At 39.1% G+C, this 27,520-nt stretch overlaps 1 protein-coding gene across 2 annotated transcripts in view; it reads right to left on the bottom strand.

The window, feature by feature from the left end:
• Positions 1 to 3,271: 3,271 nt before the first annotated feature.
• AMPH (amphiphysin) overlaps positions 3,272 to 27,520 on the bottom strand; it is a 123,882-nt gene continuing 99,633 nt past the window's right edge. The window contains exons 15-23 of one of the 2 annotated variants that reach the window (XM_054644510.2): positions 27,007 to 27,507; positions 25,147 to 25,179; positions 23,700 to 23,750; positions 21,553 to 21,669; positions 15,683 to 15,739; positions 10,747 to 10,884; positions 9,342 to 9,605; positions 6,922 to 7,023; positions 3,272 to 4,439 (exon numbers count right to left, since the gene is read on the bottom strand). In XM_054644510.2, coding sequence (XP_054500485.2) covers positions 4,332 to 4,439; positions 6,922 to 7,023; positions 9,342 to 9,605; positions 10,747 to 10,884; positions 15,683 to 15,739; positions 21,553 to 21,669; positions 23,700 to 23,750; positions 25,147 to 25,179; positions 27,007 to 27,507 — 1,371 coding nt within the window. In that variant the 3' untranslated portion in view covers positions 3,272 to 4,331. The remainder of the gene's footprint in view (positions 4,440 to 6,921; positions 7,024 to 9,341; positions 9,606 to 10,746; positions 10,885 to 15,682; positions 15,740 to 21,552; positions 21,670 to 23,699; positions 23,751 to 25,146; positions 25,180 to 27,006; positions 27,508 to 27,520) is intronic. The other variant, XM_054644501.2, reaches the window with a different exon arrangement.

Raw genomic sequence — 27,520 nt, 5'->3', positions numbered from 1 at the left:
CTTTGATGTACCTTGTACCTCAAGCGGTCTGTCTAGGCAAATATAAAGGCACTAGTAGTGACTGGGGGTTTATCTGGTTCACACCAAAGCCTACGCTCTGACAGCACCAAAAGAAACCCCAGCCTCTTTTCTCCTCTGAAAACAGGCTGAGGATATAGAGGATTTTGCATTTTGGACTGTCTTCAGCAGATATGAGTACCATTGGCTCCTGAAGACTCAAGTTTTGGTGGCTACACAGTACTTTGTTGTTATCTGCATTGCATTTAGTGCCTGTGGCTGGATAGAAAGCCTGCATACACACAGAGTGGTACTTCTATTACTGTCTGGGTCTTTTCTTTCATGAAAGTTTCCTTTAACTGCTATTAAGCATCTGAATATGCAGTACAACCCTCTTGTGGATAATTTCAGCTTTTGCAAATTAATGCTAATTAAGAGGTCTTCCTGTTGGTTACAGGAGAAACCATTTGGAAAGTGCTGAATTTTTCCCTGTGTGATGCTCTGTGCTGTATAAACAGGCCAGAGTGAAAAGAGGGAAATAGTTGAGATGCTGGTAGAGACAAGGTGCACAAAGCATCAGAGCTCAAATTACATGGATGAAGACTGTTGAGACAAAAGGGTTAAAAGTCAAAGAATGGTGAAGATGGTAGATTCGCTCAAGTGAACTTGCAGCTGGGAAAAGATAGATCTTTCAAATCTATTTTAAAAACTGACAATAAAATATGATTTTGTACTTCAAACAGCAAACTGTGGTGGGTTTGAGGCTACTGTGGTACTTATGCCTGCTACTTGCTTATGCTCTGCCTGCACAGAGCAGATGTGACAACCTTGTAAAGTGTTCTTCAGCCAATGGTTGCTCCTTCCCAATCCCATCCACCTAAAATACCCATCACAGTGGCTTTCTTTTGATGCCTTTTTCTCTTTGGCAGCAAGACACTACAAATTTTTTGTTAAGAATGAGCTTAATGAGACTTTGATTTATTTAACATCTCTCTGATAATTAGGGCATCAGTAATCAGAACATCCTGGAACTGAACACCCTGCTATTTGAGTAGGACTGTACCCCTCAGCCTCCCCTCCTTCTTGTGTGGCAGGGACAGATGCACCTAGTGGAAGAGATGAAGCAAGATAGGGAGAGGAGGAGAAGAGAAAGGACAGAAGCGTTGCTCAGCTTATGCAGTTTTCATTATTCAGGAAAGGTCGTAAACCAGATAGATGAGCTGCAAATACACAAAATTTATTTGTTTATTCACACAACATGTTCCATGTTCCTCTATCTTCAGTTACTTTGCCTTTCTTTAAAGACCTTAATCAGTCTGTGGGATTAGGAGATTGGATCTCTAAATCTTTCAAGGGGTTATTTTATGTAGAATTATAAATTACACCTGTTCAAAAAGGTTAGTAGTATATACTCTCTTAGGCATAAATAAGCCTTTAGAGAAACCAAGAAACAATGAGTTTTACAATTCTGAAAGCACAAAATTCAGTGATTTGACAAATGCAACACTGTAAATAAAAAAAAAATCCAAGTAAAGGGAGAAATAATTTTGGGCTAATATAATTTCAGATGGAGTGTAACTCCAGTTAATGTAGTGTAACACAAATGTATCATTTATGTAATAGCAGTACATAGTGGAAAGTATTTCCCTTGCCTGTCCTAGAATAAAGTTTTATAGATCACAGAGAAATACACTTACTGCACAGGACTCACCTCATAAGCTGTAGACATAAGAGTGTATCATCCTAGTATATGGAATTTTGCAAACAATAATTTTCCTCATCCTTTCTGCAAGACACTTGTGGCTCTGGGTTATGTATGTGAGATGTGAAGACATACTCAATGTCAGAATGGTATGCCATATACACAGTAACCTGCAACATTTAAATTACACAACATGAGTGATACCACAGCTTTTGGAACATTACCAGTACATCTTGTTGCCAACAAATGATGACAGTACCATGAAAGCTCTTTGCTGTAGGCCAGAGACCTTTCCTATCTATGTACAATCTTAAGTGTACTTGAAAACCCTCTGTGAATCTGTCACATTGTGCTGTAACCAAGGAGATTAGAAGAATCAAGACCAAAGGTGTTTGACTTTGACATCAATACTCCTAAAACCAAGAGGGCCCCTAATAATAGTAACTGCATGTGATGGACACCTGGTAAAATAATACATTTGGCTGATCATAGCAATGCTTTGGTCTGATCATAATGACCTTAGGGTTAGGACTGTCACACATAACGATCTCACTTGACAGTAGGTCCCTTTCAAAGAGTGGTGACATGGTGTCCACAGGGAAAATGAAGCTCCACTGTACAGTGCTGGGCTTTTCCAGTGATATGTAGAGCAGCCATTACTGAAATGTAAGTGTTGAGACACAGTTAAGCAAGAAGCTATCCTGGAGGTTATCACGAGTATCACTGTAAACCAAGTGTAATAGGTTACTATGACCACCTCAAAATGGCGTGCTGAAGTCTGGAATTTATTGTAAGAAGAAAACCAAAAGCAAGCTTTGTCCTTAGAGAGATCCTTGGCCCTAGATCAAACCTGTTGAAGGAAAGAACAGAAAACCAGAATGCTTTCCTGTAACCTCCTTAGACTCACTGGATATTTCAAATCCAAAATCCCAGCCTTCACAACCGAGCCATTCAGCTTCTTCAATAAACACAGCTATCATTGGACTTACCTTTGAAACCTAATGAGAGAGACCCTGAAAAACAGAGAAAATCAACCCTCCTCTTCTTCAAGAGGCACAGTTTCTTCAACTGAGATTTAGCAAATTAGGAATGGAGTAGAAACACATATTGTTTGCATACGAGATGACAAATGTTTAATGAAAAATAACTGAATTCCGAGGAAAAGATAGATATTCCTAAATATTTGCAGCTTCCATGCCTCAGCAAACATAATGGAGCAGATTTATAGAAAACTTACTTATGAAAAAAAGTGGACAAGTGAAGAATCAATAAGATACAGAGATCTTCAGCTTGAGTGATGGTTAAATACAGATAATCTCCCTTTCTTACTGGACAGATATTAGCTGGTGGTCAGAGCTGGGAACAGGAAGAGCAGCAGAGAGACATACTGAGCTGGAGTTCAGACTTTTTGGAACTCTAGCCACAACTTAGGTTGAGAACAAGAATTTAGAGGTTGCACCTGTTATGCTATATTCCTTTGGAAAAAGAGGTATTAAGATTAGATTATATAATACAATGCATAAATTATATGGACTTCTTACAAAAATTCAAAAGCACCACAGAAGAAACAGCTTCTTTGGACCAAAAGTTTATTTTTAATGACACAGCACTGGAAAACATAAGTTACAGATGACTTTTTGATACAGGATATCTATATCTTACTTTAAAAGGTTCTGTGAAGGTATGCTGCATAAATACATATAGTGAAAATATATTGTGTTTATTTATTCTCAGAGATTAGTTCTGGTTTTTTTTGAAAATGTATTCAGCCAATTAAATAAAAAAGTATAGATTAGCATCATAACAACTCCCCCCTCCAGGTTATCTCATTGTAACTACTGCAGCTGGAAGAGGAGACTGAGCCATGCCTTCTCAAAGGTTAGCGGCTTTGAACATGATGTTATTCATCATCTAAGAATGGAAATTCCACATTACGAACACACATATTGTATCATGTTTTGGCAATGGAGTAGTTAGTTTTGCTTTGAACAAAACTGTTTCCTGTAATGCCAGACAATGAAAGAGCAATGCATGTACTGGATGATACTACACAGCCAAAGAGCTACAATGAAGTTGTGAAAATGCATATAGCCATATGCACTTATATATACACATATAAGTTCTTGTGTATATATATTATGCATGTCCAAAAATAACACTGAAAAACGTTGCAGTAGTTAACTATCTTTTTAACATATGGAACTTGTAATAGTTTGACCTTATAACTACAGGATAATTAATTAAATCTTCTGCAGTGCAACGGAATACAATACACTTAGTGCAGAGAAGTTAAGGTTTTGGTATTGAGGAAGCTAATTTCAGATTTCTTGGGAAAGGATCAAATACAGGATCACCATAGCTCTGACAAAGCACAAACAAACCTGTTGCCACATACTCGTGAACAAATAAGGACATTTCATTTTTATCTGTTTTTTTTTTCCCATGTACTGCTTCAGAAATTACAGCTTAACTGTTTGCACTCATGCTCATTTGATATGTTTCAACTAGCTTTGTCTGGCACCAGTCTGTAAACCATTAACAGCTTAAACAACAAAAAGGTGGGCTCCTGTGTTTCAAAGAGGTTAAAAACCTACTGACTGAGCTTCATACTATATTTGTCTGCCTGGGAGAACTACTCCAGATGGCGTGTGAAGTTCTCTGGGAAAAGTCCTTTATAACTATTTGCATCTCTGTACTGAAGCCACTCGGATTCCTTAATGCCAGTCAACCAGCCAGCCTCCTGCAAAGAAAAAAGACAGAGACTCTTAAATTTTAGGTATCCCATTCCTCACTATGATCTTCAGACTGAAGATGTTTCAGAAAAACATGGCTAAAAGGATTTGGTGTTTTGGTTAAAAAGCTGCCTCTAATTTTGCACAGATGATTTTCTCTGTTCTACCGGTCTACAATTTTGTGACACCAAGTGACTGCAAGCACATGATAGCCTTTAGCCCATCTAGGTGATGGAAGAATAGTTCTGAATCCTAATTTTTTTCCTCTGAGATATTTTTTCTCTCATTCATGTATCAACAGTCAGAAGAAAGAACAGTTCTTGCAGTCTCAGGAGTTACTATCTCCAGAAAGTATGTAATTATTTTTCAAAAAATTCCTGGAAACATAAACCAGGACTTGATAAGCAAAATATCAACAAATCAGCAGCTGTCCAAGCAAACAAAAGAGAGATTTCATATTGGAAAGTGTGATAAATTCTACCTAGAATAAAATAATTTGGTATTTTAAATAATGACCAATCTACTCTCATCTCACTAAGAAACTCTGTATCTTTTTCCTTTAAAGAAAAGGAACTGAAGCAAAGCCATGGCAAACAGAACTTCTAATGTTGCCATATTATTATTGTACAGACAGTACATATGCAGATAAAACAGCTTGAACAGATCACCACATAAACCATCAAATCATGATTATGGGGTGGCTGTGTGTGCTGGTGGGGGCTCTCTGCCCCAAATAAGCATCATTAAAACAAATCAAGCTTATCTGTGACATTGACTGTGTACATTTAAGTGAGGCATGTGGAATATCTAAGAGGTAGAGGAACTGCAGCTCTTCAGCATAGGCAGTATAGACTGTAGAAAGGAATACAGTTTTACTGGATAATAACTTCAACACAAGTCTAATGGAAAAAGCCACTGGGTGGGGGTGGTTTTCTTCAAATGGAGGTTGATGTTACCAGATGTATTGGAATTAAGGCTTTAGACAGGTCATTTTTGAAGGAGAATAAAGAATAACAAAGATAAGCCTTTATAAAAATCAACAAAGTATAGGGCAAAAGACAAAAGTATTGAGCTTTATGGTGATGTTAAACATGAAGGGGAAATATGTAATGTGCAATAAATATAAGAAAAGAATGGCTTCAGAAACATGAATACATAAAGGTTTATTTTCTCCATCACTGCACACAATTTACTTCAATTAATGCTAATGGGAATTTCAGTGCATACCCAGAAGAAAAATTACACTTCATGGACTCACCAAGCATTATCATGTATTTAACACCCAATATCCTAGCAAAAAATAGACTAAGTCAGAGACCATATTTTGCTATCCTTAGAGTAGTGTCCTATTCTGCAAACACTGACAGTGAAATCAATTGAACTGTCTATGAGGTAAGACAGCATAATTTGAGTAGGGACAATAGAGTTCATTCCAATAAAAAGAGTTATGTATCTGCTGTAGTGTAAATATTTTGTTTTGAAATAAGTAAAAAAAACCCACTCACAAAAGCCAAGAATTTGTATCTTGAATTAAAGAAAGCACAGCTGAGAGGACTGATAATTACCTAACTTCAAACAGCATCTACCAGCAAAACAATTTCAAACACAGTTCTCAGGGCTCATATATGCTTAATTAGTATTTAGGCCTGTTTTAAGAGATATTCTTCTTTCAGAGCAGTGCTCTTGGCTACCTGATCAGGCAGGATCCAGTCCCCCACTTCTCAACCCCCAAATCAATTGGGAGACTTCTTACCAACACTACAGGCACTAAAAGATGCCCATGGAGTGGCTGGTGCTAATAGTGTACAGTACAGTCTTCTCTTTTAAAGCAGCAGCCAAAATCAACATACTTCCCTGCAATTCAATTTAACATATGGAATACAATTGTTTAAAAATTCACCTGAAAGACAATGTTAGAACAAAATTATATGCCTTAAATTAAAGTATTGTTTAATTCAGATTCAGGCTTCCGAGGGGCGAGGTTATCTTATCAGAAGCACCTAACACAGAGCACCATCTCTATACCTTTAGGCTGTAGGACACCCCAATTTGTGTGCATTCAGTGCTCTCTGTGGGTGAATTTGCACTATTTCTACAAATCACACATAAAAACTGAACATTTAGGGATCATGTAATCAATTCTACTGGAATGCTGACAAGATGATATAGAACAATGTAACAGAGTTTGTAGGTCATCCTCTGCATGAAATCTTTGTGTACCTGTCTGTCAGTATAAAATACAATGTAGCACAAAAAAGCCCTAAAAATATGCAGAGGTCAGATCCTGCTAATAACATGTACCTGTGACTTCAGGTATAGTCAATTGTGCCACTTAGTCTCAAATGAAAGTACATACAAAGGCATAAGTAAAATCTTTGTGTTTTCTTACAAGAACATAATTTTGAATACACATTTCCATTAACTATAACCTGTAAGAAAAAAAGTTGAGACAAATAAAAATGGCAACAAAAGCAAGAACCATGTTTTTACCTGATCAGCTGTGGTCTCAGAAGGAATCACTAGCACAATATCTCCTCGTTTTAAATTAAGCTCATCACTGTTAGCTGCCTCAAAATCATGTAAAACTTCAACCTAAAGAAAAAAACACCACACATATAGATGTGATCTAAATGAAGACATTTTCTCAACAAAATTACCTGTTAAATCTGGACTGAAAAAAAAAATCATCTTTATGCAAACATATGGCTATAGATGAGTACATTCAAATTATCATAGAATCATGGAATGCTAACAGGTTGTAACGTACCTTAAAGATCATCTAGTCCCAACCTCCCCTGCCTTGGGCAGGGACACCCTACACTAGGTTGTTCAAGGCCTTATCCAACCTGGTTTGGATATTGCCAGGGCTGGGACATCCGCATCCAACTCCCTGGGCAACTGGTTCCACTGTCTCACCACTCTCCCAGGAAAAATTTCTTCCTAATACCTAATCCAAATTTTGCCTCTTTCAATTTGTACCCATCGCTCCTTGTCCTACAAGGAACTACAGTTCCTGATGAAGAGTCCCTCTCCAGCTTCCCTGTAGGTCCCCTTCAGATACCGGAAGGTTGCCATGAGTTCTGCATGAAGCCTTCTCTTCTCCAGGCTGAACAGCCCCAATTTTCTCAGCCTGTGTTTGAGGTGGCACTTTTCCAGTCCTCTTATCAACCCTGGCCCTCCTCTGGATTTGTTCCAACAATTCCATGTCCTTCTTATGCTGGGGACACCAGAACTGTATGCAGCACTCCAGGTGGGATCTCACAATAATAGAACCACCTCCTTTGATCTGGCATAAATTGATAATAAAGACATTGATTCATGTCAGTTTTTAACACATTTCCTTAGAAGCAGGGACAAGTTAAGGATAGTTTCTTTTCCTGAGACTATCAGAAGAAACTTAAGATCCTTCCCCGAGATTACAAGATCTCAAGGACAGGTGATAATGCAGCATTGCACAAGTCCTGCCTCTTGGACAAGGCCTGTCACTGTCATTTTTCCCACGTAAGGAACTGCCTTCCATTCCCCATAATCATGACAAGATCTGCGAGAGGGGTGGCAGGATTTTACAAATAAAATTGAGAAATGTTCTCAAAAACTTTATATTCTCTCATTCTCTTGTTGTGGCCATTGTTGTATTACTCTTCTTGTGAATATAAACATTTGAGTCAGATACATAGTACCCATTGCAATAGATGATCCAAGAGGTGAGTAATGGGAACCCTACTTCATGATTGCCTTGGAACTCCCACTTACCAGCAGATGGGTATGCCCATAATATGCCCAAAAATATCTGCCTTTGAAAGGGGTGAGCATTCAAACATTGGCAAGATCAGCATGTCATTGTAACAGACCATTTTAAGTAAATGGTTTTATCTCCTTAAAAGATAGCTAGTCTAATTTTCTCAATGCATAGACAGCTCCACGATAACTCTGCAATTATGAAAGAAAGTGGCATTGGGAACCAGATTGAAAGCATATATTTTGCTTCTCCTTCTCTATGACTGACCCTAGAGAGTGGGATGAAAAGCAAAAGATTTACTATGACAGCATGTTTGAGTTGCATAGTGTTTACCTTTACCCTACTGCTATCCACAAGTTTGCAGAAAATATTGAGCAATGAGAATAAACCAAAAAGAATGGCATACTTAGAGAGTGCTATGGGACTAATTAGTCTGAACTATGCAAATTATAGTAGGAAGCATGTAAAGTTCATCCATCCTCAAGGAGTTTTTCTGCTGCTCAGTGATTCTAAATGAAAAATATTTTCAAAGAACCTTGTGAACCAGGAAACCCCGGGGGTTTTGCCAGCCAAGGAAAGAACTTCTCTTATGCCTCATTAAATTTTTCTGTTTGATTACCATAATAGTTTATATTATTAGTAAAGTTACTGAATGACATTTTGGCTTCATTACCATTAATTGTAGCCATGGGTTTCAATAGAGTCAGTACTTCCACTAAAGATTTTCAGGCCAGAAAAAAAGCCATTTTTTAAACAATCATAGAATGCTTTGGGTTTGCAAGGGACCTTAGAGATCAAATATACTGTTAACATATCAGATATATAATTAGCATATATCAACAATATTCCTGATTAACTATGCAGCAGTGCAGTTTTATTCCATATATTAATTTTCAGCAGTCATCTGGTGAGATTCAAGTGTTCTTGTACTTCAATGAATCTTACAGCTATGTAATATATGCACAGTAACAAGCATGCAGAAAATGTATCTTCTCAGACTTTATTTATGAAGCAGCAACACAATATTACACTTGTAGTTGCATGTATTTGTGCATGTATGAGGCTGATAAACTACGAATCCTTTGCCCTCAACATATCACAACACTACCTGTGCAGACAAGACTCATCCACAGAAGCTAGGGATATCTAAAAGAAGAATGGAGAAACAGACCTTATAGAGAAAACCAGGTGGCATTGCTGAAGCTGCATCTTCTGCTGGAACAGGCTGATCCTGAGAAAGTACAGCCTGGATTTCTTCAGCAGGTTTCTGATCATTTCCAGATTGGGAAGTTTCACTGAGAGAAGTGTCAGTGACCTGAGCACCCATCTCTGTTGTGGCATCTTTGGACTCATTCATGATGACTTCGTGTTCTCCCTCCCCCTCGTTGTTTGATGCTGGATCTATTACTACTGCAGGGATACTGCTGACCTTCTCCTGGGGAAAAAAAAACAAAAAACAACCCCCCCCACAGAAAATAAATACAAAACTGTTTAGTACTTTATTTCAAGCAGGAAAACACTATCGTTTGTTTATTGCATAGGGCATATATGGGGATGAGAATTTCTTTTTTTCTCTACCATGAATTCTTAAGACAGAAAACAGTATTCGTGCAAGAATGTCAAGGAATAATCCCCTCCCTTTTATCACTGCTCCCCTTAGTCCTCCTAAACCTACTTTACACATTATTGCACTAAATAATAAAAATGCTCTGTAGGTAGCTTGGGCTACCTACGGAGAATTTTTATTATTTTCAGCATTCCTGGAAATTATTAGACCTTTTTCCTTCACTCTGCCCTTTAGTTTCAGCAAGTTTGAGTGAAGCCAGTAGTTCCAGTAATCACTGTACTGTTTTTATTTGGAAATTGAATTCAGCAGGATAATAGTGATAGAAGGTGATGAAACAAGGAAATATGACCTATTTATTTGACTGAAGGGATCTCTCCTGATTTACAACAATCGAACTGGGAACAGAGAAAGCAAAAAATCTAAGCAGCATCTGACCAATCATGAATCCCAGCAAAAAAGCATTTAACAAAACTTGTTGTAGCACCCAACCTGAAAAAACAAAGTTCATAGATCCTTTTCCAAACCATCTTATCCTGGAGCACAGATGAAATAGAGTATGCAATGAAATCAGGTGGTGACTGGCTGCTCAGCTACAGGGTCTGCTCTAGCAGGTGTTTGTCAGCTCCTCAGAGGTTGCAGAGGAAAAGGCAGCAGGCCAGATATGGATACATGGCTTGACCACCATGCCTTACAGGAAACAAAGTAATGCTATTGATAGGACATGATGCCAGGATATAAGAAAAATTAAACTGTTTCTCTGCCTATTTCTCCAGAAAGCCCTGTTATGTGATAAATGTTATCGGCACAACCCAAAGTAAGGACTTAGAAGAAAGGATACCCTGTGTGAGACCTTTCTAGGGTCATCCCAAGAGAACATCAATCTTGCTACTGGTTGAACCTGTATTGGTTGAACCTGGGGGCACAGAGCTGCAGTAGCCTTGCCTCTCTCAGGCTGTTTAATCTGTCCTGATTCCCCTAACACACTCTCCCATGCACTGACATGAGTTACCTGAGACATATCAGCCTCTTTTTCTTCTCCCTGAGGTTTGTCACCTTCAGCAACATCCTCCTGCTCAGTGGTGGCAGCTCCTGCTGCCACAGCTGCACTGTCTTCTGACACCGCAGTGCTCTCACCAACAGGCATCACCTAAAAACAACAGAAGGGAGTGACCTTTCAGGATATGAGTTACAGATACTTGCTGGAGAGAACATGGGCCAGCCTCTGCTATGTGACCTTCCTGTGTGATGCTGACCTATGGTCTTGAGTTCTCTGGTGTTCCTCTTGATTTATGGAGAAGAGCAGGGCTGGGGACAAGCTTGTACAGAAAAAACTGATTAAAAGGTGGGAGAGAGACATTTATGAAACCTCACCAGGCAACATTTAGCAGAGTCCTCAGGTGTTCTGAGTGGAGTAACTGTTTGTCAAAGCTGTTTTCCTTCTCTTGTCTTTCAGCTGTATTGTGGAAGAAATTTACCACTGATTTTTCTGCAGAGGAGGAGGAGCTTGCAAACTGTCTAGGGGTCCACAGGACCCTGTTAATGGAGTCTGTTCTTGGGAAGAGCCTTCAAGCCTTCTCTAGCTAGTCACCTACTTCACCACAGACCTTGCCTGGCTTCAAAAATCTTGTAATCTTAGTTACACTTTCTTTTCTAACAGAGAGACTTACAAATTAGGTCATGTTAGGAGAAGTAAATATATTCTACATCTAGGTAAGTATCAGAAAAAAATTAACCACAAAGATCTATACTTATGTCAGCATAAAAAGATACATTTAAAGCCTGGCTGTGACTGAATAATTTCTTATCAGTCTGTGTTAAGAAGTTAATGCACGATTTATTCAAACTGATGAAAAGTGCATAGAAAAGTAACTGCCTAAATCCTTCATCCAGCAAAAACTGTTACTTGTTGTTGTGGGTAACTCAAAAGGTTATTGTATTCCCTATCTATCTGCTCCCCAAATTGTTACTGTCTCTTTAAGACCCTGGCAGCTGGAAAAACTGGGGCAGGACGCTATCGTGGGCATTGTTACAGTCTGCCCTAGCAGGGCAGGCTGTCTCCCTCTTGCTGCTTGGTTTTTCTTTGCTAGCTGCCTGGGCTTTGCTTAAGCAGAGGCTTCTCCCTTGCTGGGTTCTCTTTTCGTATTTTAGTCTTCTTCCTTGTCTTCGAGAGACTGAAAATGGAGGCTTTGAGCTGCCTTGGGATGAATTCCGCAGGTGCCCATCTGCAGTCGAGGTATCGCGCCGACAGAAGCGGAGCAGCCCTGGCACTGGTCCAGCCTGTTTTCAGCCGTGAGTGGCCCCGGCCCAATTGCTTTGCCTGGCCCTGCCTGCCCTGCTGTCTCCTGCTGTGAGGAGGGCACTGACCCCAGAGGGGCTGTCGGGTCTTCATCTACCACTGGAATTGCTCCATGAGCTCCTGCCTTCCTGGAAGGGATCGGACACCATCCTGTCCCTTTGTCTTTCCCATGCAGTTGCCCCTGTCAGGCGCTATCTCAGGAAAGGGTGTTTGCTGGCATTTTGGATCTCTCTTTGTTCTCACGGGTTCATAAGATTTAGCTATTTTGTATCTAGCAGTTATTTATTGTTGGCTTTTGCCTGTTGCTGTTTAATTTATTAAGAAACTGTTATTTTTCACTTGTATCTACTTTTATTCATTTCTTAGTGGCTGAAAGGGATTGGTTGAACTTATAAAGGGAGGTAACTCATTCCACAGTGTTCTCCTTTTAAACTGTCTTAAACCAAGATGCTTGTAATTCATGCATCCCCCTAACACTTGCATTGCTATATACTGCTTATGGTAGCATATTTGGTATATACTTAAAATTGATTAATTTTAAGGTTTGGTTGAAGGTAAATTATGAAACTCATTGTTTTAATCTAATTAAGTTCAAGACAGAATTTTTACGTTACAGCAGATGGCTCAAGGATAAAGAAAAAACACTGAAGGAAACCTCTTTTCAAGGTACCAATGTCAAGCCACAGTTAGTAGTAATCTCTCTGATCTCCAGTGAACAGTCTGATGCTATTTATTTCCTCAGTTTGATCTTTCCCCTGTGGATGAAGCTAACTTCACTACCTGAACTCAGCAACTGTTCAAGGGCACTGTTCAGGCATTGCTTTTTAGCGACATTAAATATTCACCGCTACTCCTATTTGCTGTTATTAATTGATGTGATAAAGAAATCCTCCAGGAATCCATGAAGACGGACAATATTGTATGGATTTATAGAAATCACTGGGCAACTTTAATTTAAATTGAAACTGCTGCTGCTGAAGCATGCTTTATTGTAAGAGGAAATAACATCAACAGAGAAGGTCAGATGTTGACATTTTCTCCTATAAGGCATGCAAGTCTGCCACTCATATAGTATTACCAATTTTAGCAGTCTTGATCCAAGAAGATACACAAATAAATGGTGAATGTTAAAGTCCTGGAAGAGGTTAGTAGGAAAGAGTGGGAAATAAAGTGCACATCAGATTGATTTGACACCATGCATTTCTAAGAGCATGCTGCAGAAATTGGTCTTGCTGTCTATTCTGATTAAGATCAACAACTTCTTTTCTGCTTATTGGATTCCTATGGATTGGATTCCTAAGGAGGAGGATACTATTTTACCTGAATTGGCTCACATATGCCCCACAGTGAAAGAGAGTGATACTCTCACAGCATGCAGTCATGAGTCACTAAATGTATACCACAGTTCACAATCACAATCATTTTTCTTGTGTCTTAGTGTACGAAACCATTAAAAGCTAGATGATTAAAAAAAGCTTTTATAAAAAGGCATATGAGGTAGCACAGAAGGAACCTCACTATCAGCCTCAAATATTTGATTAGGATGGAAGAGTAAAAAAAAGGGCAGAAGGCTGAATTCATAACCAGCTGTGTTGAACCACATCCTTGCAGATACAGCTACTTGTATTACCTTACTTCACACTGTAAACCAATCCTACAAATCTCTTTTATATAGGTAATTAATAACATTAGGCAGTCTAATAGTACTCCAAATTAGCTATCTCTAGCTGTCCAAATTTCAAATTATTGAAATTTGGACAGCTGTCCCATTACACCAAGCACACAGGGCCAAAAAAAAAAGGATCATCCAGTATAATGAGGGGTGTGATAGAACCACTCAACTGTTTTAATTGCACAGATGTGAATTTTTCTTTACCCAGGATGCAGCTTATCCACACAGTTGTACTCTCATAGCATTACTGTTAGCTCAACACAATGCCACAGATTCAGCAGTAGCAATATAGAGCCCAGGAGAAGGGGCCCAAGCCTGTTGCTGGGGTCTGCCAGAGGAGCTCCCTCAGATACATTCATCTTCCAGAGGTGAAGTTCTGGATTTAGAACAGGAATGGGTAATTTTTATGACAGTTGGTCATAATCACAGCTAAGCTATCTAATGTCAAGAGAGACCAATCATCAAGTTTGAGGGAATGCATCAGTTGCAAAGTCTTGGAAAATTCTGAAGTAGTACCGAATAATTTGTTATGCAAGTTACAGAGTAGCAAAGGGACCACGCTCCATTAACAGTCAAATACTGGCTTAGCAAATAACTGAATCTCTTATGGCAGCTCTTCTGCATACAGTAATACTGTTTTAAACAGCTGTTTTAAACAGAACATGGGCAAATTCACTCTCAGAGAGTGAACAAGTAGTATCAGAATAAAGGGGGAAGATTTCTAAGACTTAGCCTTAGTGCTAGCACAACTATGAGGCATTTCTTGCATATTTCTTCTAGAACCAGACTTGTTGGGAGTGACAAGGAAATGCTTGAGGAACAACACAACGCTCTCTTGCACTGAGTAGTCCACGCCAAGCTGGGCTTGATCTACCACTCCCACTCTGCACTTTCTTCCAATGCAATTCCACTGGCTTCCATGTGGATATGGCAGTGCTGGTGACGAATACAGCACCAGTGAGTCCCAAATTCACTTCCAAGTGACACTGGTATGCCCTACAGCCACAAATATATCCTTGGCTCTAGCAGACCTAATGCAGTTGTACAGCAGGACAATGAACCTAAGCCTGGACAGATGAATGTAGCATGTTCTGAAACCAGTTCATTACCTTTTTGTATATATCATGGCATCAAAATGAGTAACAACAAAAAAAGCAGATTGCTAGCACTGAGATATAGATTGCTAGTCTTGAGATACAAATCCTGAGTGATTAATACCTAGGAGTTATTTCCCAGTCCCTATTTCTATTCCTGAGTTTAATATGCAGCCAATCCTCTTGTGCTGCCCTCTGTGCACATTTGAACACATTGTAGTTTCACTTTAGTATACAAGGATTCAGAGTAAGTACTTTAATAACCCCTAAAGAAATATAAGCAACATGCAATCATTCAAGTCCACATATGCACAGCCTAAAGTATGTCACTGAGCTTTTAATTTGCTTTGTAATTCGATTTTAACTGTATCTAATAATGCCAGACTATGCTTTAGGAAACTAACTCATAACATGATTATTTCCAAGTATCTGATTTAGCTCAGTGCATATTGTGCTAGGAAAAATAAATGATTAACCATAGGATTTTTTTAATAAAGGAATTTACAGAAAGACTAGGTAAACAAATATACAGAAATTTGTAGGAGCTACTGGGAATCTATGCAGCGTATTTCCAAATGTCAATAGAAACAGCATTATACCTCCCTTAGCCATGGAGCTGCTTTATTTGCTGCCCTGAAATATTTGTCACTCTATACTGCTACAATAGGCAGCTTCTAAAATAAATCCCGCATTGAATGAGAGGTGATATGTTAGAATATATGCCATGGGTGGAGATATATCTGTGCAGTGTTAGACTTACATACCACAGCTAGGTCGCAGTTGCATGGTACTGGCCTGCCTATTGATGACATGCAAATGACAAATTTTTTGCCATGGTTCAAAATATCAAAGCACAACCACACTCGAGTCTATTCATATGTACCTCGCTTTCCTTCTCGGCAGCTCCAGTTGTCTCCTTATCTCCTGCCTCAACATTCTCCTGTATAAAAAGGAAATATGGTCATCACCTTACACGTGTTGAAGCAATGGCTGCAGAGAAATTGGTATTAATCAAGCTAATGGAAGCGTGTCATGTATGGATGCAATGATATGAATGGCTAAATGAGCTAGTATATACTATCGAGCAGAAAGATACTGTCCCATATAATCTGAAATAGAAGTATTTATGTGCTAAAACAAACCCTTTACATATGTTATCATCATCCCACTGGAACTGTTAAGGACAATCTGACTTTTACTACTACCATTCTCATAACAGCACCAGCTTTGAAGAATTGTTTAATAAGGAACCTTGCAGTCTCCACCAAGCTCAAATTTCTGCCACTGGTGACTCAAACGGTTTCCATTATTATCTGCTGCTGTTTCTGTAATTCACCAGGGCCTCAGTGTAAACTTCATAAAATACTACTTCCACTCATGTTGGACTCATTTAAAGGGGCTGTTCAAATGACGTGGGTCACAAAGTTCAGATTTTTTTGGTTTGTTTTTTTTTTTTTTTTTCAAAATCACACATATTCAGTGGTACATGCAGCAAGTACCTGACATTAAAAAATTAGACATTAGTGGTTTGCCAAATCTGACACTCATTTAGGTGTTCAAATGATTCAATGTACTGACCAGTAACAAGCTCCTCCCAAATAGTACTTGTTAATAGCACCAGGTCTTTTTCCACAAAAGGTCAACAGTCAAAACCACTAAAATTCAGGTTTGGTATGGAATGGTTGGAAGTGCTTTTTTAGCTGTTTGGGTTTGACTCTCTGCAGACATGGTTATTTCTAAAGACACTCTGCTAAGCAAAACCAAGTCAAAGCCCTGTTATGGAAATCAATTTTGCTAATAAATTTTGACACAGCTAGGTCAGATTTTTCTACAGAGCTGTAAGGGTGAAGAGAAGTTATGCAAACATACTTGGGTCATGGTATATTGGAGTGTCTGCTTTGGCAGTCAGGAGCCAGGAAACCTCACATAATCAGAGCTCCAGCTACCTGCCTTCACACACAACTGTCACGTCAAAATTCCTTAAAGTGTCAGCTGAAATGGTTGCATATTTCTTTTTTAATAAAAGAACGGTGACTTACATGCAAACTTCATTATCACTCTTTTTTTTTTTTTTTCTACTCTAACCTAGCATTGCTTGCAGTCAGTCATAAGCCCCAAACATGCTCAGGTGTCAGGACAGGGCAGCTGCTGACACTAGTGTTGCCAAAGAAATCTCTTAGAGCCTTATCCCTGTTAAAATTGCAGAATTATATAACCTTTTAAAAATTAATAATTCCTTTTTTTCTTAAGTTGCCAAGCCTCTGATATGTGGTCTTCAATTTTATAGTTTGAGGAGGCTGTAGAGGGTCTTAAATAGAAAAAAAACAAATATCAGCAGGAAAATATAAATATTTCACACTCTAGTTATGTATGTATACACAGAGACACCCAGAGGAATTTTTTTTCCTAGAGCAGAGCAAACTGTTGCCCATAAAAGCATTATGTCCAACTGCAAGTCTGTACACAGATGACTTCCCTAATTGTACTATTAAAAAGTGCTGAATTTCTGCCAGCAGCTCTATTTACAATTTGCCTTCAGAAATTAGTATAATCTTGCACTTCAAACTCAGGAACATGTTGGCCTTTTTCATTTTCTTAGTAATTCCCCAGCAATATTCTCTGGTAAGAATGCCACCAGCCCAGCTTTGGGTATCTTTGCAGAACGATTTAATATACACATATGCATATTTTTGAATAATAACTGTTTTCTCATTAACTAAAAGCACAATTTTAGTTGGAAAGGTGAAAGTAAGGAGAGCTTCTTTTATTTCCCAAATCTTGAGATTTCCTGAAGCTAATTTGACTACTGTGTACTAGTCAATTTAGTAGGGTTTTTCTGCTTTTCTGCTTTTCTGATTACCTGGAAGTTGGGATTTTGTGATTAATGGAGTTAACCACAAATGGAGAAGAGAGGCATGATAAACTGTATCACTTTTAGAGCATGAAGCCCTAGAAAAAAGGATGACTGGAATAACATTAGGGAACTAACACCCTGGTTCCAGAGAGAAAAATCTGCTTCTGGAGACTTCAACAGAAAGACACTATTCTACACCAGTTCTCTCCTGTAAAAGAGAGCCATATATTTTTAATGGCCTTATGCTCCCATTTTTCACCTGCACTTAGCTTCATGCTCAGAATCTGGGCACAGCTGACTGCTCTTCTGTATCTAATCATTGTATTGCTCTCCCAAACTACACATTCCACCATTTGGGCACTGTGAATAGTACCTAAAGTGGGATTGAACCCTAATTAGATACACTTGGTTGCAGGCTGTTCCCTGGCCTCTGCTGTACTCACTCTGTCTGCAAAGAGCTTATGAGGTCACTTCACATATGCTTATACTACTCTGAATATACTACTCTGAATATACTACTCTGAAAACCACAGCATTTAGCTGAGTGTCTGACTGCTTTAATGGGAGAACATCAGAGTCCAGGCAGGCATCAGACCCAAAGCACTAGGAAGCTTTTTCCAAACGAAGAAGTGCAGTGGAAGTAGAAAAGTTGATCTCAAGCATTATGTCTCACATGCAGGAAAAGAAGAAAGGGAAATAGCAACATTTCATAAGCATTCACTATATTATGATGTCCTCATGACATCTTTGCTTGAATGTGAAAAATTGTGGTGAGAAGGGCAGTATTATTTGAAAAAGAAAGAAGCCAGTGGTTAAGGCATTATATCCTTCAGACTATCCTTTGGATTTATAGCTGCCTTTGGGGATGCTTTAGAAACAGAAAAACAACTCCTTCTGTGCGGAGAATTCCATGCATAAACTGTTTACCATGGTTAACTTTTCTTCTGTTGGCACACGTGGTCATCCTGTCCCTTTAATTACCCTTTCATCCCCTCCCCAAAAAAGATCAACTGTTGAGAGCTACTAATAAAACCTTTATTTGTTCTATGGCACTGGAGATCTGAAGGACCAAGACAAAGATATGTAGAGATCCTAGGCAACAATTCTGATGAGCTCTTCTAATGAAGTTTTGCCAATCTCAATCAGGCAGACTATGAAACAGCAAACTGAATCCAAAATGCCCAGACAGGCAAGTAGTACCCTATCCCCTGAACCATTCTATCTATAATTTAAATGAACACCCTGCCAGAAAATTTACTGTGAAGTTCCTACAATGAGGGATCTGTGCAATAAATTTTCTGGGTTAACAGGATGTGACCAGAAACTTACCACAGAAAAACTCAGCTGAGGACTGGCTGTCACTACAAACTGGAAGCAATTAAACTCAATAAAAGATTGCCAATTATTATTTTACAATTCTACTTTTAAAGGAAACTGTCACTCATAAAGCAAATGAATGTGCAAGTGCTGCTGGGAAATGACATGTTTTCATCTTTTGCAATTCAGTGTACTTTTCCTTAGCTTTGAACATATTTGTCATTAATCCTAATCTTCAAAACTCTTATTTGCAAGTCTTGGAAAACCCTCTCTGAAATAAAAACCATTCCGAAACAAATGCAGTCACTCCATTTCAGGCATTTTTAAAACCAACACTTTGGGTTTTTTCCCAAATTAGTAAGGACAACATGATTTTGAATTAGCAACAAAACACCAAGAACAAACCTAATCAAAACTGTTTAACTTCTATTTAATGCTTATGCTTCTCCTCTTGGATTGCTCTTAAATCATCTGTCTCTTGCATTGTTTATCTCTGCCTCTCTTCCAATACTCTGCACTCCTGTGACTCAGCCAGAGCAGCTGACAACATGATCCAGAACTCCTCAGCAGCAAAATGGATCAACTGAAAAGGTCATGCCAGCCAGCAAGAAAATGCATGGTACTCCAGACAGAGACTATTTAATTAGTGCTTACAATGTGCAACAGGCTTCAGAGTATTGCTTTGTCTTAGTGCAGGACAAAAATGTTTCCTTTTGGAAAAATGGGGAACTTTTACATTTTTTTCTATATAAAACCACTTTTCTGGCTTCATTAATATCTCTTCTTCCACATTATTCCCTGCAATGCACTCATGGGAAGAGAAGAGCTCCAGATCAATGACAATTTTCCATTTCTTCTCTCTCCACCTTCCCTCCCACTTTCTTTATTCCAAACCATCACATTTACATGAGGCATTTTTATCAACAGTCTGACAAAAAAATGTGCCTCAGATAGGTAATTTAATTTTTTTGCCTTCCTACAGAGCTGACAATATGAACCGGAAACACATAGAAAGGTTTCCAGAGCCTGGTCTACACAGACCATGAGCTTTCTTCATCTAGTTATGTCAGTAGAAGGGGATGATCCTGAAATAATTTCCTCCAGTGTGAACCATGGAGCCAAGCAAAAGTGAATTAAAATATGAAACAAATACTCAAAATTCATGCAAGTGTAATCAGAACTAAACCTAAATGTAGTTCTGGGGAAGACACTGTGTCTGCTTCCCGCCATAAGGTCCAATGATGCTAGGTGTCCCCAGAGAACGGGTAAGGCTGGACAGAGCCAGGAATTATCTGCCCTTTCCCCCAAAGTCCTGCAGAACAGCCCATCTAGTCCTGCCCAACTTTCCTCACACAATGAATTATTTTCCCTCTATTAGAAAGAGCTCAGTATCTTGATATCTGATAATTAGATATCTGTCCATGCTCTCTGCTGCCACATTTATAGCTGCATCTACAGATACTTCCACTTTCTTCAGCTAATTTGCATGTACATTAGATTAATATTGATATCCATATGGCATTAATCAAGCACTTACTGAAAACCACCTAATTTTATGGTCATTTGGGTATCATCACCCCTGCTTAGAAGCAGAAGACACACAGGGTCTCCCCCAAGTCCAAGTGCAGCTCAGCAAGCTTAAACCTTCTCTTCTAAGAACACTTATAACACCAAACTATGCTTGATAGACAAAGAGCACAGTTATGTATCTTCCACCAGCTTCCGTGGCAGAGGAACTGACACACAAAACAACTCCTTTTTTCCATCCAGGTTTTCAGTACTAATCTTCATATTCTACCAGCAACTCATTAGAGCCTCTAAACATGTCACTGTCTTCAGGAAAGCATGGAAGATGTCAGACTACAAAAACAGATGCAGTTTTCATCCAGGGTTTCTTAGCCTGTGAGTATCATCCACCACCAAGACTTTCTGACACTAGTGTGTTGGATAAAAAGAATATGCAGTGAGATACCTGTATAAAAAGGAAAGCTAGTCAGCAGGCAAACTCCATGCCTACTGTCTCAGACCATCTCTTAATTTTCAGTGATATTGGATGCCTTGCTCTGTTCCTCATGCAGAGCTGTAATTTCTTCTTCATCTCCTGAATTCTGACCTGTAAAAAGTCTCCCAACTGGTGTTTGGTGTCCTCTCTCTGGCTCACAACTGGCTTCTAAAACTCTGAGCTTTGTAGACCTACTACCATAACTTTTTAATGGAATTTTCCTGCTGTAGTAAGGACCGTACAAGATATACATTATCCTAGTGCTTGAAATGAAATGAGAAAATTGCTAATAATGTAATTTAAAAATGGCACCAATTCTTTCCCATTCTGAAGTTCATCTGACATCAAACAACTTGTGAAACCACAACCACTCAGCCAAACTTGAGGCTAAGATGCCCAGTGTAGAGGAATGACATTTTAGGGCTGAAAGGGGCACATGCTGGAGAGGCATGCTGTGCAGAAAAACTGTCCATGGAGGATGACAGTGGAAAGAATGGCTGAAATGTAGCAAGCACATTCACCATAACAAAAAGTGGCTCCAATGAGGCCTGGGAGGTGGCATGGAGGACAGATCACTCACCACAGCCTGCTCTGCTGGCTCAGCAGGGACGGCCTCCTTTTCTACCACAGCAGCAGCAGCAGCAGGCGTTTCCTCAACCTTAGGTTCCCCAGGTGGAGTTTCTTCAGCCTCAGTCTTCTGTTATTGATTTTTAAGTAGATAGTGGAAAAATTGTTGAGGAGCATATGATGTTGGGAAGGAAGAGGGAGAAAGGGAACTGTGCCTGACACAGTGTTGCTTCAGGCTCAGTCTTGCCAGGCTTTGTCCCCAGTAAAAGACAGCATGAAAAGGGCATTTTCATCATCATTGTAAAATGAACCAGTCCTACATGCCTCCCTCACAAGGAAAGCTTCCTGAGTTATAGTGAGAGGTCATGGAAGTGGGGCAAAGCACCCAGTTTGCTCAAAAATGCTCCAGAAACTGCTGGCAAGGCCAGAAATTGAAACTGGCACTGATGTGTACCAACCCTAGTCTTCAAACATGAGTTTTAAAAATTACCTCTTCCTCCCTGGTTCTGTCTGTTCTCAGACAATACCCTCCTCCAGTGAGGGTAAGAAGCAATGAACAGAGAGTGAGACTCAAACAGTTTTTATTTGCACAAACAATGACTGATTGAATACTAGCAATGAATTCTAGCAATCACCACTGTTTTCTTATTAAAATGCATTTTCTCTTGAGCTCTTAATCACCTACGAGGCACTCATTTATCAACGCACTATTGGGATTTCCACCCTTTTAAATTCTGGCCTCAGGTTGTTTTCCAACAAGAGGACCTATAAAATATCACCAGCCTTGCAACATGTTCAGTCTTGTGGCAAAACAGCTCACAGCAGAAGAGTGATCTCCAATAGAGATATTACTCTGCAAATACATGCACCTAACAAGAGGAGAGCTCTAAGCTGTGCTCAGCAGATTTGATTTATAAAGATGGCTGACTCAATCAGATTATCATAAGCCAAACTGATTAATTTGCCATGAACAAATTGCTCAGCATAATATGAAGCTCAAAAACAATTGCTTTGCGGATGATAACAGGTTGCTGGCTAGAATGTGATATCTCCTGTGATGAAGAGTCAGCTTCTATGAAATTCTTTAACATCTTAAAGACCTTCTCCTCCTGATATTTTTCAGGAAAAAAACCAACCCCATAGCCTCTCAATTCTTTGCATATACTTCTTAAGCAGTCTGATTTTTAATGAAGTACAGAGAAGTCTGCCTATGCAAGACCTTCAGGAATTGGCACAGCATTAAGGACCATTCACTCGTATATTATACAATACTTTGCAAAAATTTCTCTGTGTGCATTAATGCACATTAATGACAACTCTAGAGAATTTCCTAAGAAATAGGACTCAAATGAGAAACATAAAGTACATTTATCCCAGGTAATGTGTTTCCTGACATTTAATGCGGGAAAATTCTTTCAGACTTAAAATCACAAGTAACATAGAGCAGACTACATTGATGCTCTTCGAGTCACTTGTTGAAAAGCATACTTCAGATGACTTACCACATTGCAGCTATGAGTAAAAATATTCTCACGATATTCAGTAACCACCATGAGCACAAACACCACATTAAATAACATTAAATATCACCCTGCTGCTATTAAGTAAACTGCAGCACTCACCCAGCAATGCTGTTATTCTCATCCTTGCCCCATGCTAAGCAAAGACCGTAAGAGGAGCTAAGAAACTGCCCAGGTATGATCAATTCTGAGAAGATTGTGCCCTCCTTAGAAGTAGGCTGTGCCCACTATTGATATGGAGGTAAGTCGATAAAATTACAGCAATTTTGGAGATCTGTAACAGCCATCACGTACTATCAGGTCCTTGCTGTACACTGGACCATAGTACTCATTCAAGTATTTTCTTAAATGCAATAAACAACCAAACTGTTTGACTATACCTTTATAAAATAAACATACCTTACAACGTTCTGGTTTTTTTTTCTTTTGCTCTGTGCTATCCTTGTGAAAGACTGTTTCAGTGAATATGGATTTACAACTACAATGGTATCACCAGCTCTTCCAAATGGAAGACTTGTATAAGGTGGTGTGATTTAAAGGATAGAAAACAAAAAAAAAAAGTGAAAATATCTTTGCAAAAAGGAAAAATTTTACCCTTTTTGACAAGACATTTTAAAAGGAACTAAAAGCCACAACTTACCAAAGGCTCTTCCACATTTTCGTTTGATTGCACTGTAAATGCAGAGATATCCTAGACATAGAAATGAAAAACAATAATGTAAAAATATTTGAGACAGTATATTTGCAGGTGTCCATCAAAGACCTGATTTTTTAATGGTTTATTCCGATAAAATCACTAAGTATATTTATATAGAATAGGATGGCAAATAAATGGAACTAATATGATATTTATATTTATTTAGATTATCTGAGTACTATTAATACTAAAACTATTATTTTTTCAGTTTTATATTCAATGTTTCTAAACCAACATTTTTCACCTCACTAAAGGTAGTGAATACATGTGATTCACACCCTTCATAAATATATGTGATTCACAAGGACTTAATTTAAGGTGCAATGCACTTCTAAATTGTAGAACTCTGAATCCTAGATTACACATGGCTGTGCCTGCAGAGTACACCAGCTGTAAGGTACTTCCCTCTTGATCATGGGCTTTTATTTGAATAATAACTATGGCAATTACAAATACAAAATTTTACCTGTACTAAGCAGAAAAATGGAGGTGTTTCCCAACATCTCACTCACTCAAAACCAATTAATTTGCAAAATACTGGTGGGCCAAATTATTTTCCTACCACAGAGGAGAGAGAAAATACATATTTTCTCCAGATAAACATTTTGTCTTAATTATCAGATCCTTGTGCTTTGCCCCTTCCATCTGGATCCTTTACTACACTAAATACCCTGGAACAGAATGGTAAATAATAGCGAGACTCATTTCCATCCTCATGTAAGCTGAGCCTTTTTGGGTACTTCTAAAATTTGGTGTACAGAGTGTGCTGTGGTTGAGTCAGTCTCTAAGAGAATGCTGGAAAATAATGAGGCCCTAGGTAATCCACCTGAAATTTGGGATCTTAATACAGCCCAGGAATCTGAAAGCATAAACACAGTGTGTTCATGTGCTGTATCTCTGTAATGCGTACCACAGACTCACCATCAGCACCACAGCAGATAAATAACTTAGGTTAAACTTTGAGAGTAAAATGTATCTTAAGTGAAAATGAAGAAAAAAATAAAACCCACTACATATTTACATACAGAGTTACTAAAAATCGGTGAAACTGAAAATGTGCTTTACAGGATTTTGAGATTGTGAGAAAAATAATCCACAAAAGAGCACAATAAAACATCTAGACTAGCCATTTTAGGAGAAAATAGCTGTCCCACTAAGGTAATCAGATTTTTTGCTTTAGACTCAGTCAGGCCAAGAGTCCTAAGGGTATTATAATCTTTCTAGCAACATTGAAGAATTTCTGACAACAGACAAGGTCTGGATTTGAGACTAAATGATGTTTCAATGCAGCTTGTCTGTAGAACAGATTTCCTGAATTTGTATAGCCAGTTCTAGTGCCTTTCTAATAGCACAGAAAAAAAAATTATCTCAAAACTTGTTTATTTCTTACCTGCGCAAATCCATTAAATGCTATGGTGGATGCCTAAGTAGAAGTGAAGATCACAACAAATTATCATTTGTTTACTAAATCTAAACATGAGTTAAAACATTTTTATTTGCAAAATAAAAATGTAGGCCAGACATTAAAAAAAAAGGAACAAAAAAGAGAAAAAAAAAAAGAAGGGTAAGCCAGTAAGAAATTTTTACAACAGTGATATTTGATAATAGACATCACAGGCTTAAAGAAAATGACAAAAAGAAAAAGCAGAGTACCTTAAATATTAAAAAAAAAAAAAATTAAAAAAAAAGACCAGGTGCATTTAAACATCTACAGATAAAACACAAAAGCTGCCAGACACAATGTGTCTTCACAGTTCAATGCTTCATTCACCATTTTGAAATGCATTGTTTTCAGCCTGCTTGAAGGGCTGAAGGGCACCACATCATGAAGAGTTGCATGGCAATTTTTCAAAAAAAGAATAGCATGGACTTAGGAAGGGCAGTAGGAAACACACAAATGGAATGTTTTAAAACAACAAGCTTATGCATGGCCTAAGGAACTCTTTGTCTAGACTACACTACACACTGGGGTAGGTACCTCTTCTTTATCAGCCTCAATTTCCTGGTACAACAATCCATATCTCCGGTTAGCAATTTCATCTTCAGATAAATCTGAGTTGTTGGTCTCATTGTCTTTAGGACTAGTTGAACTCTCGGTGCTAGCATTTCTGGAATTTCCCATTTGAAACAGAGACAAGGGTCTAGCTATCTCCTTGCTCGGTCCAGGATTGCTAATGCCTGCCTGCTCCCCGGGCAAACCTTGTTTTACTAGTGCCTCCTGAATTATGTGGCCTGTGCTCGCACCTACTTCCCCCCAGCTGTTATCAGCAGCTCCTAGGTCTTCTGTAGACCATTTATTACTAATGCCTAACCAAACATTTTCCATATTACCTTCCTCTGAGTTTTGCTGCTTGGGGAAAAAGGGCCAATTATCCAGTCCATTGGCTTGGCTATCTGACAGACTAGAAAAACCCCAGGAATCATTAGTAACTGTTGGATCCCAGTTTGCCAGCCAGGGCTCTGTTTCCAAGGCTTCAGGGACACCACTGCTAATCACTTCAGTAACTGCTGTTGTTGTCCTACCTGTCACTCGGTCATCTGCATTATCTAGGCAAGGATTATCACAGCTTGTGCTGGCAGCATCAGCTGCCTTGGGCAGCAATGCCCACTGTTCTTCAGCAGCAGCTTGACCTTTAGTACCAGTACTACCATTTGGGAGGTGGCTGATGCTATTATCTTCAGTTCCTTTACCAGACTCTTCTGCATTGAATAATTCAGCATCACATAGATCACTTCCAGTATCTGGAGGGTACTTGCCTGTGTGGTCTAGGTCAACATGTGCCCTCATGTTTATACACTCCATGGATGTACTCTGTCCAGTACCACTGTCAGTTTGATCTAAGGCCTCCTCAAATGTATTTTCATGGTCCTCATCCCAGATACCAAGGACTCTCTCAGGTTCAGAGCCAGTGCTTTCTATAGTCTTACAGTTGTACACCCCTATTTTGTCCCCACTTTCCAGCCCTGTGCTCAACAGTGGTATTTCTCTATCCGTCTCCTCAATGACATTGACCTGTTTGAATTCTTCTTCTGTAGAGTTTTCTAGGTTAGCACCACTAGCTCTCTCAGTATCCCCATAATTATCTTCAAACTCATGTAAACCTTCTACCTCTGTGCTGACTAAAATTTCAAGATCTGATTTTGCTAAACCGTTATGGAATTCTGCCTCACTGCTTCCTTTGGTTTCATAACCTTGCTCTTCCAGTTCCTCTGTATGTTCTACCTCCTTGTAGTTAGCTCCAGTCTCTACCTTTTCACTTGGCTTGACACCTGCCCACTCGTCTTCCTCACGCTCTTCCTCTGCCTTTTGCACATCACATGGGAGTGGTTCATCCAACAAGCTATCAGTTCCCAGGATGGGTGCCTCAAAACTGGTTACATTCTCTAAAGGCTGATTGGTCACCACATCTTTCCACATGACACTTTTGGCATCCAACTGGTCCTCCAGTGAAGTCCTCTGGTTTTCGCTTACAGAAGCTGGCCCTGGTGCAGCATCCTCCTGCTCACCTACTGCAGGCCAAACATTAGCAGGCAGAGTACCCGTGGATTCGCTTGAGGTTTGCTCTGCCCTGGGGAAAAGCAAAGAACTGCCTGCAGTAATTTCCTGGCTGATACTGGGTGTGCTAATATCTAGGCCCCAGTTGAGTGAACCTAGATCAGTTTGAGATCGGTTAGTATCTTCTGATGACCCACTGTTTGGGGTTTCCTCCATGATCAGGTTACACAGGGAAAGACTTTTTGAAGAATCAGGCTTTAAGCAGACA

Source organism: Agelaius phoeniceus, chromosome 1, assembly GCF_051311805.1.
Source record: "Agelaius phoeniceus isolate bAgePho1 chromosome 1, bAgePho1.hap1, whole genome shotgun sequence".
Lineage (NCBI taxonomy): Eukaryota > Metazoa > Chordata > Aves > Passeriformes > Icteridae > Agelaius > Agelaius phoeniceus.
Note: the sequence above shows the minus strand (reverse complement) of the source record. Positions and strands in the feature narration are given on the sequence as shown.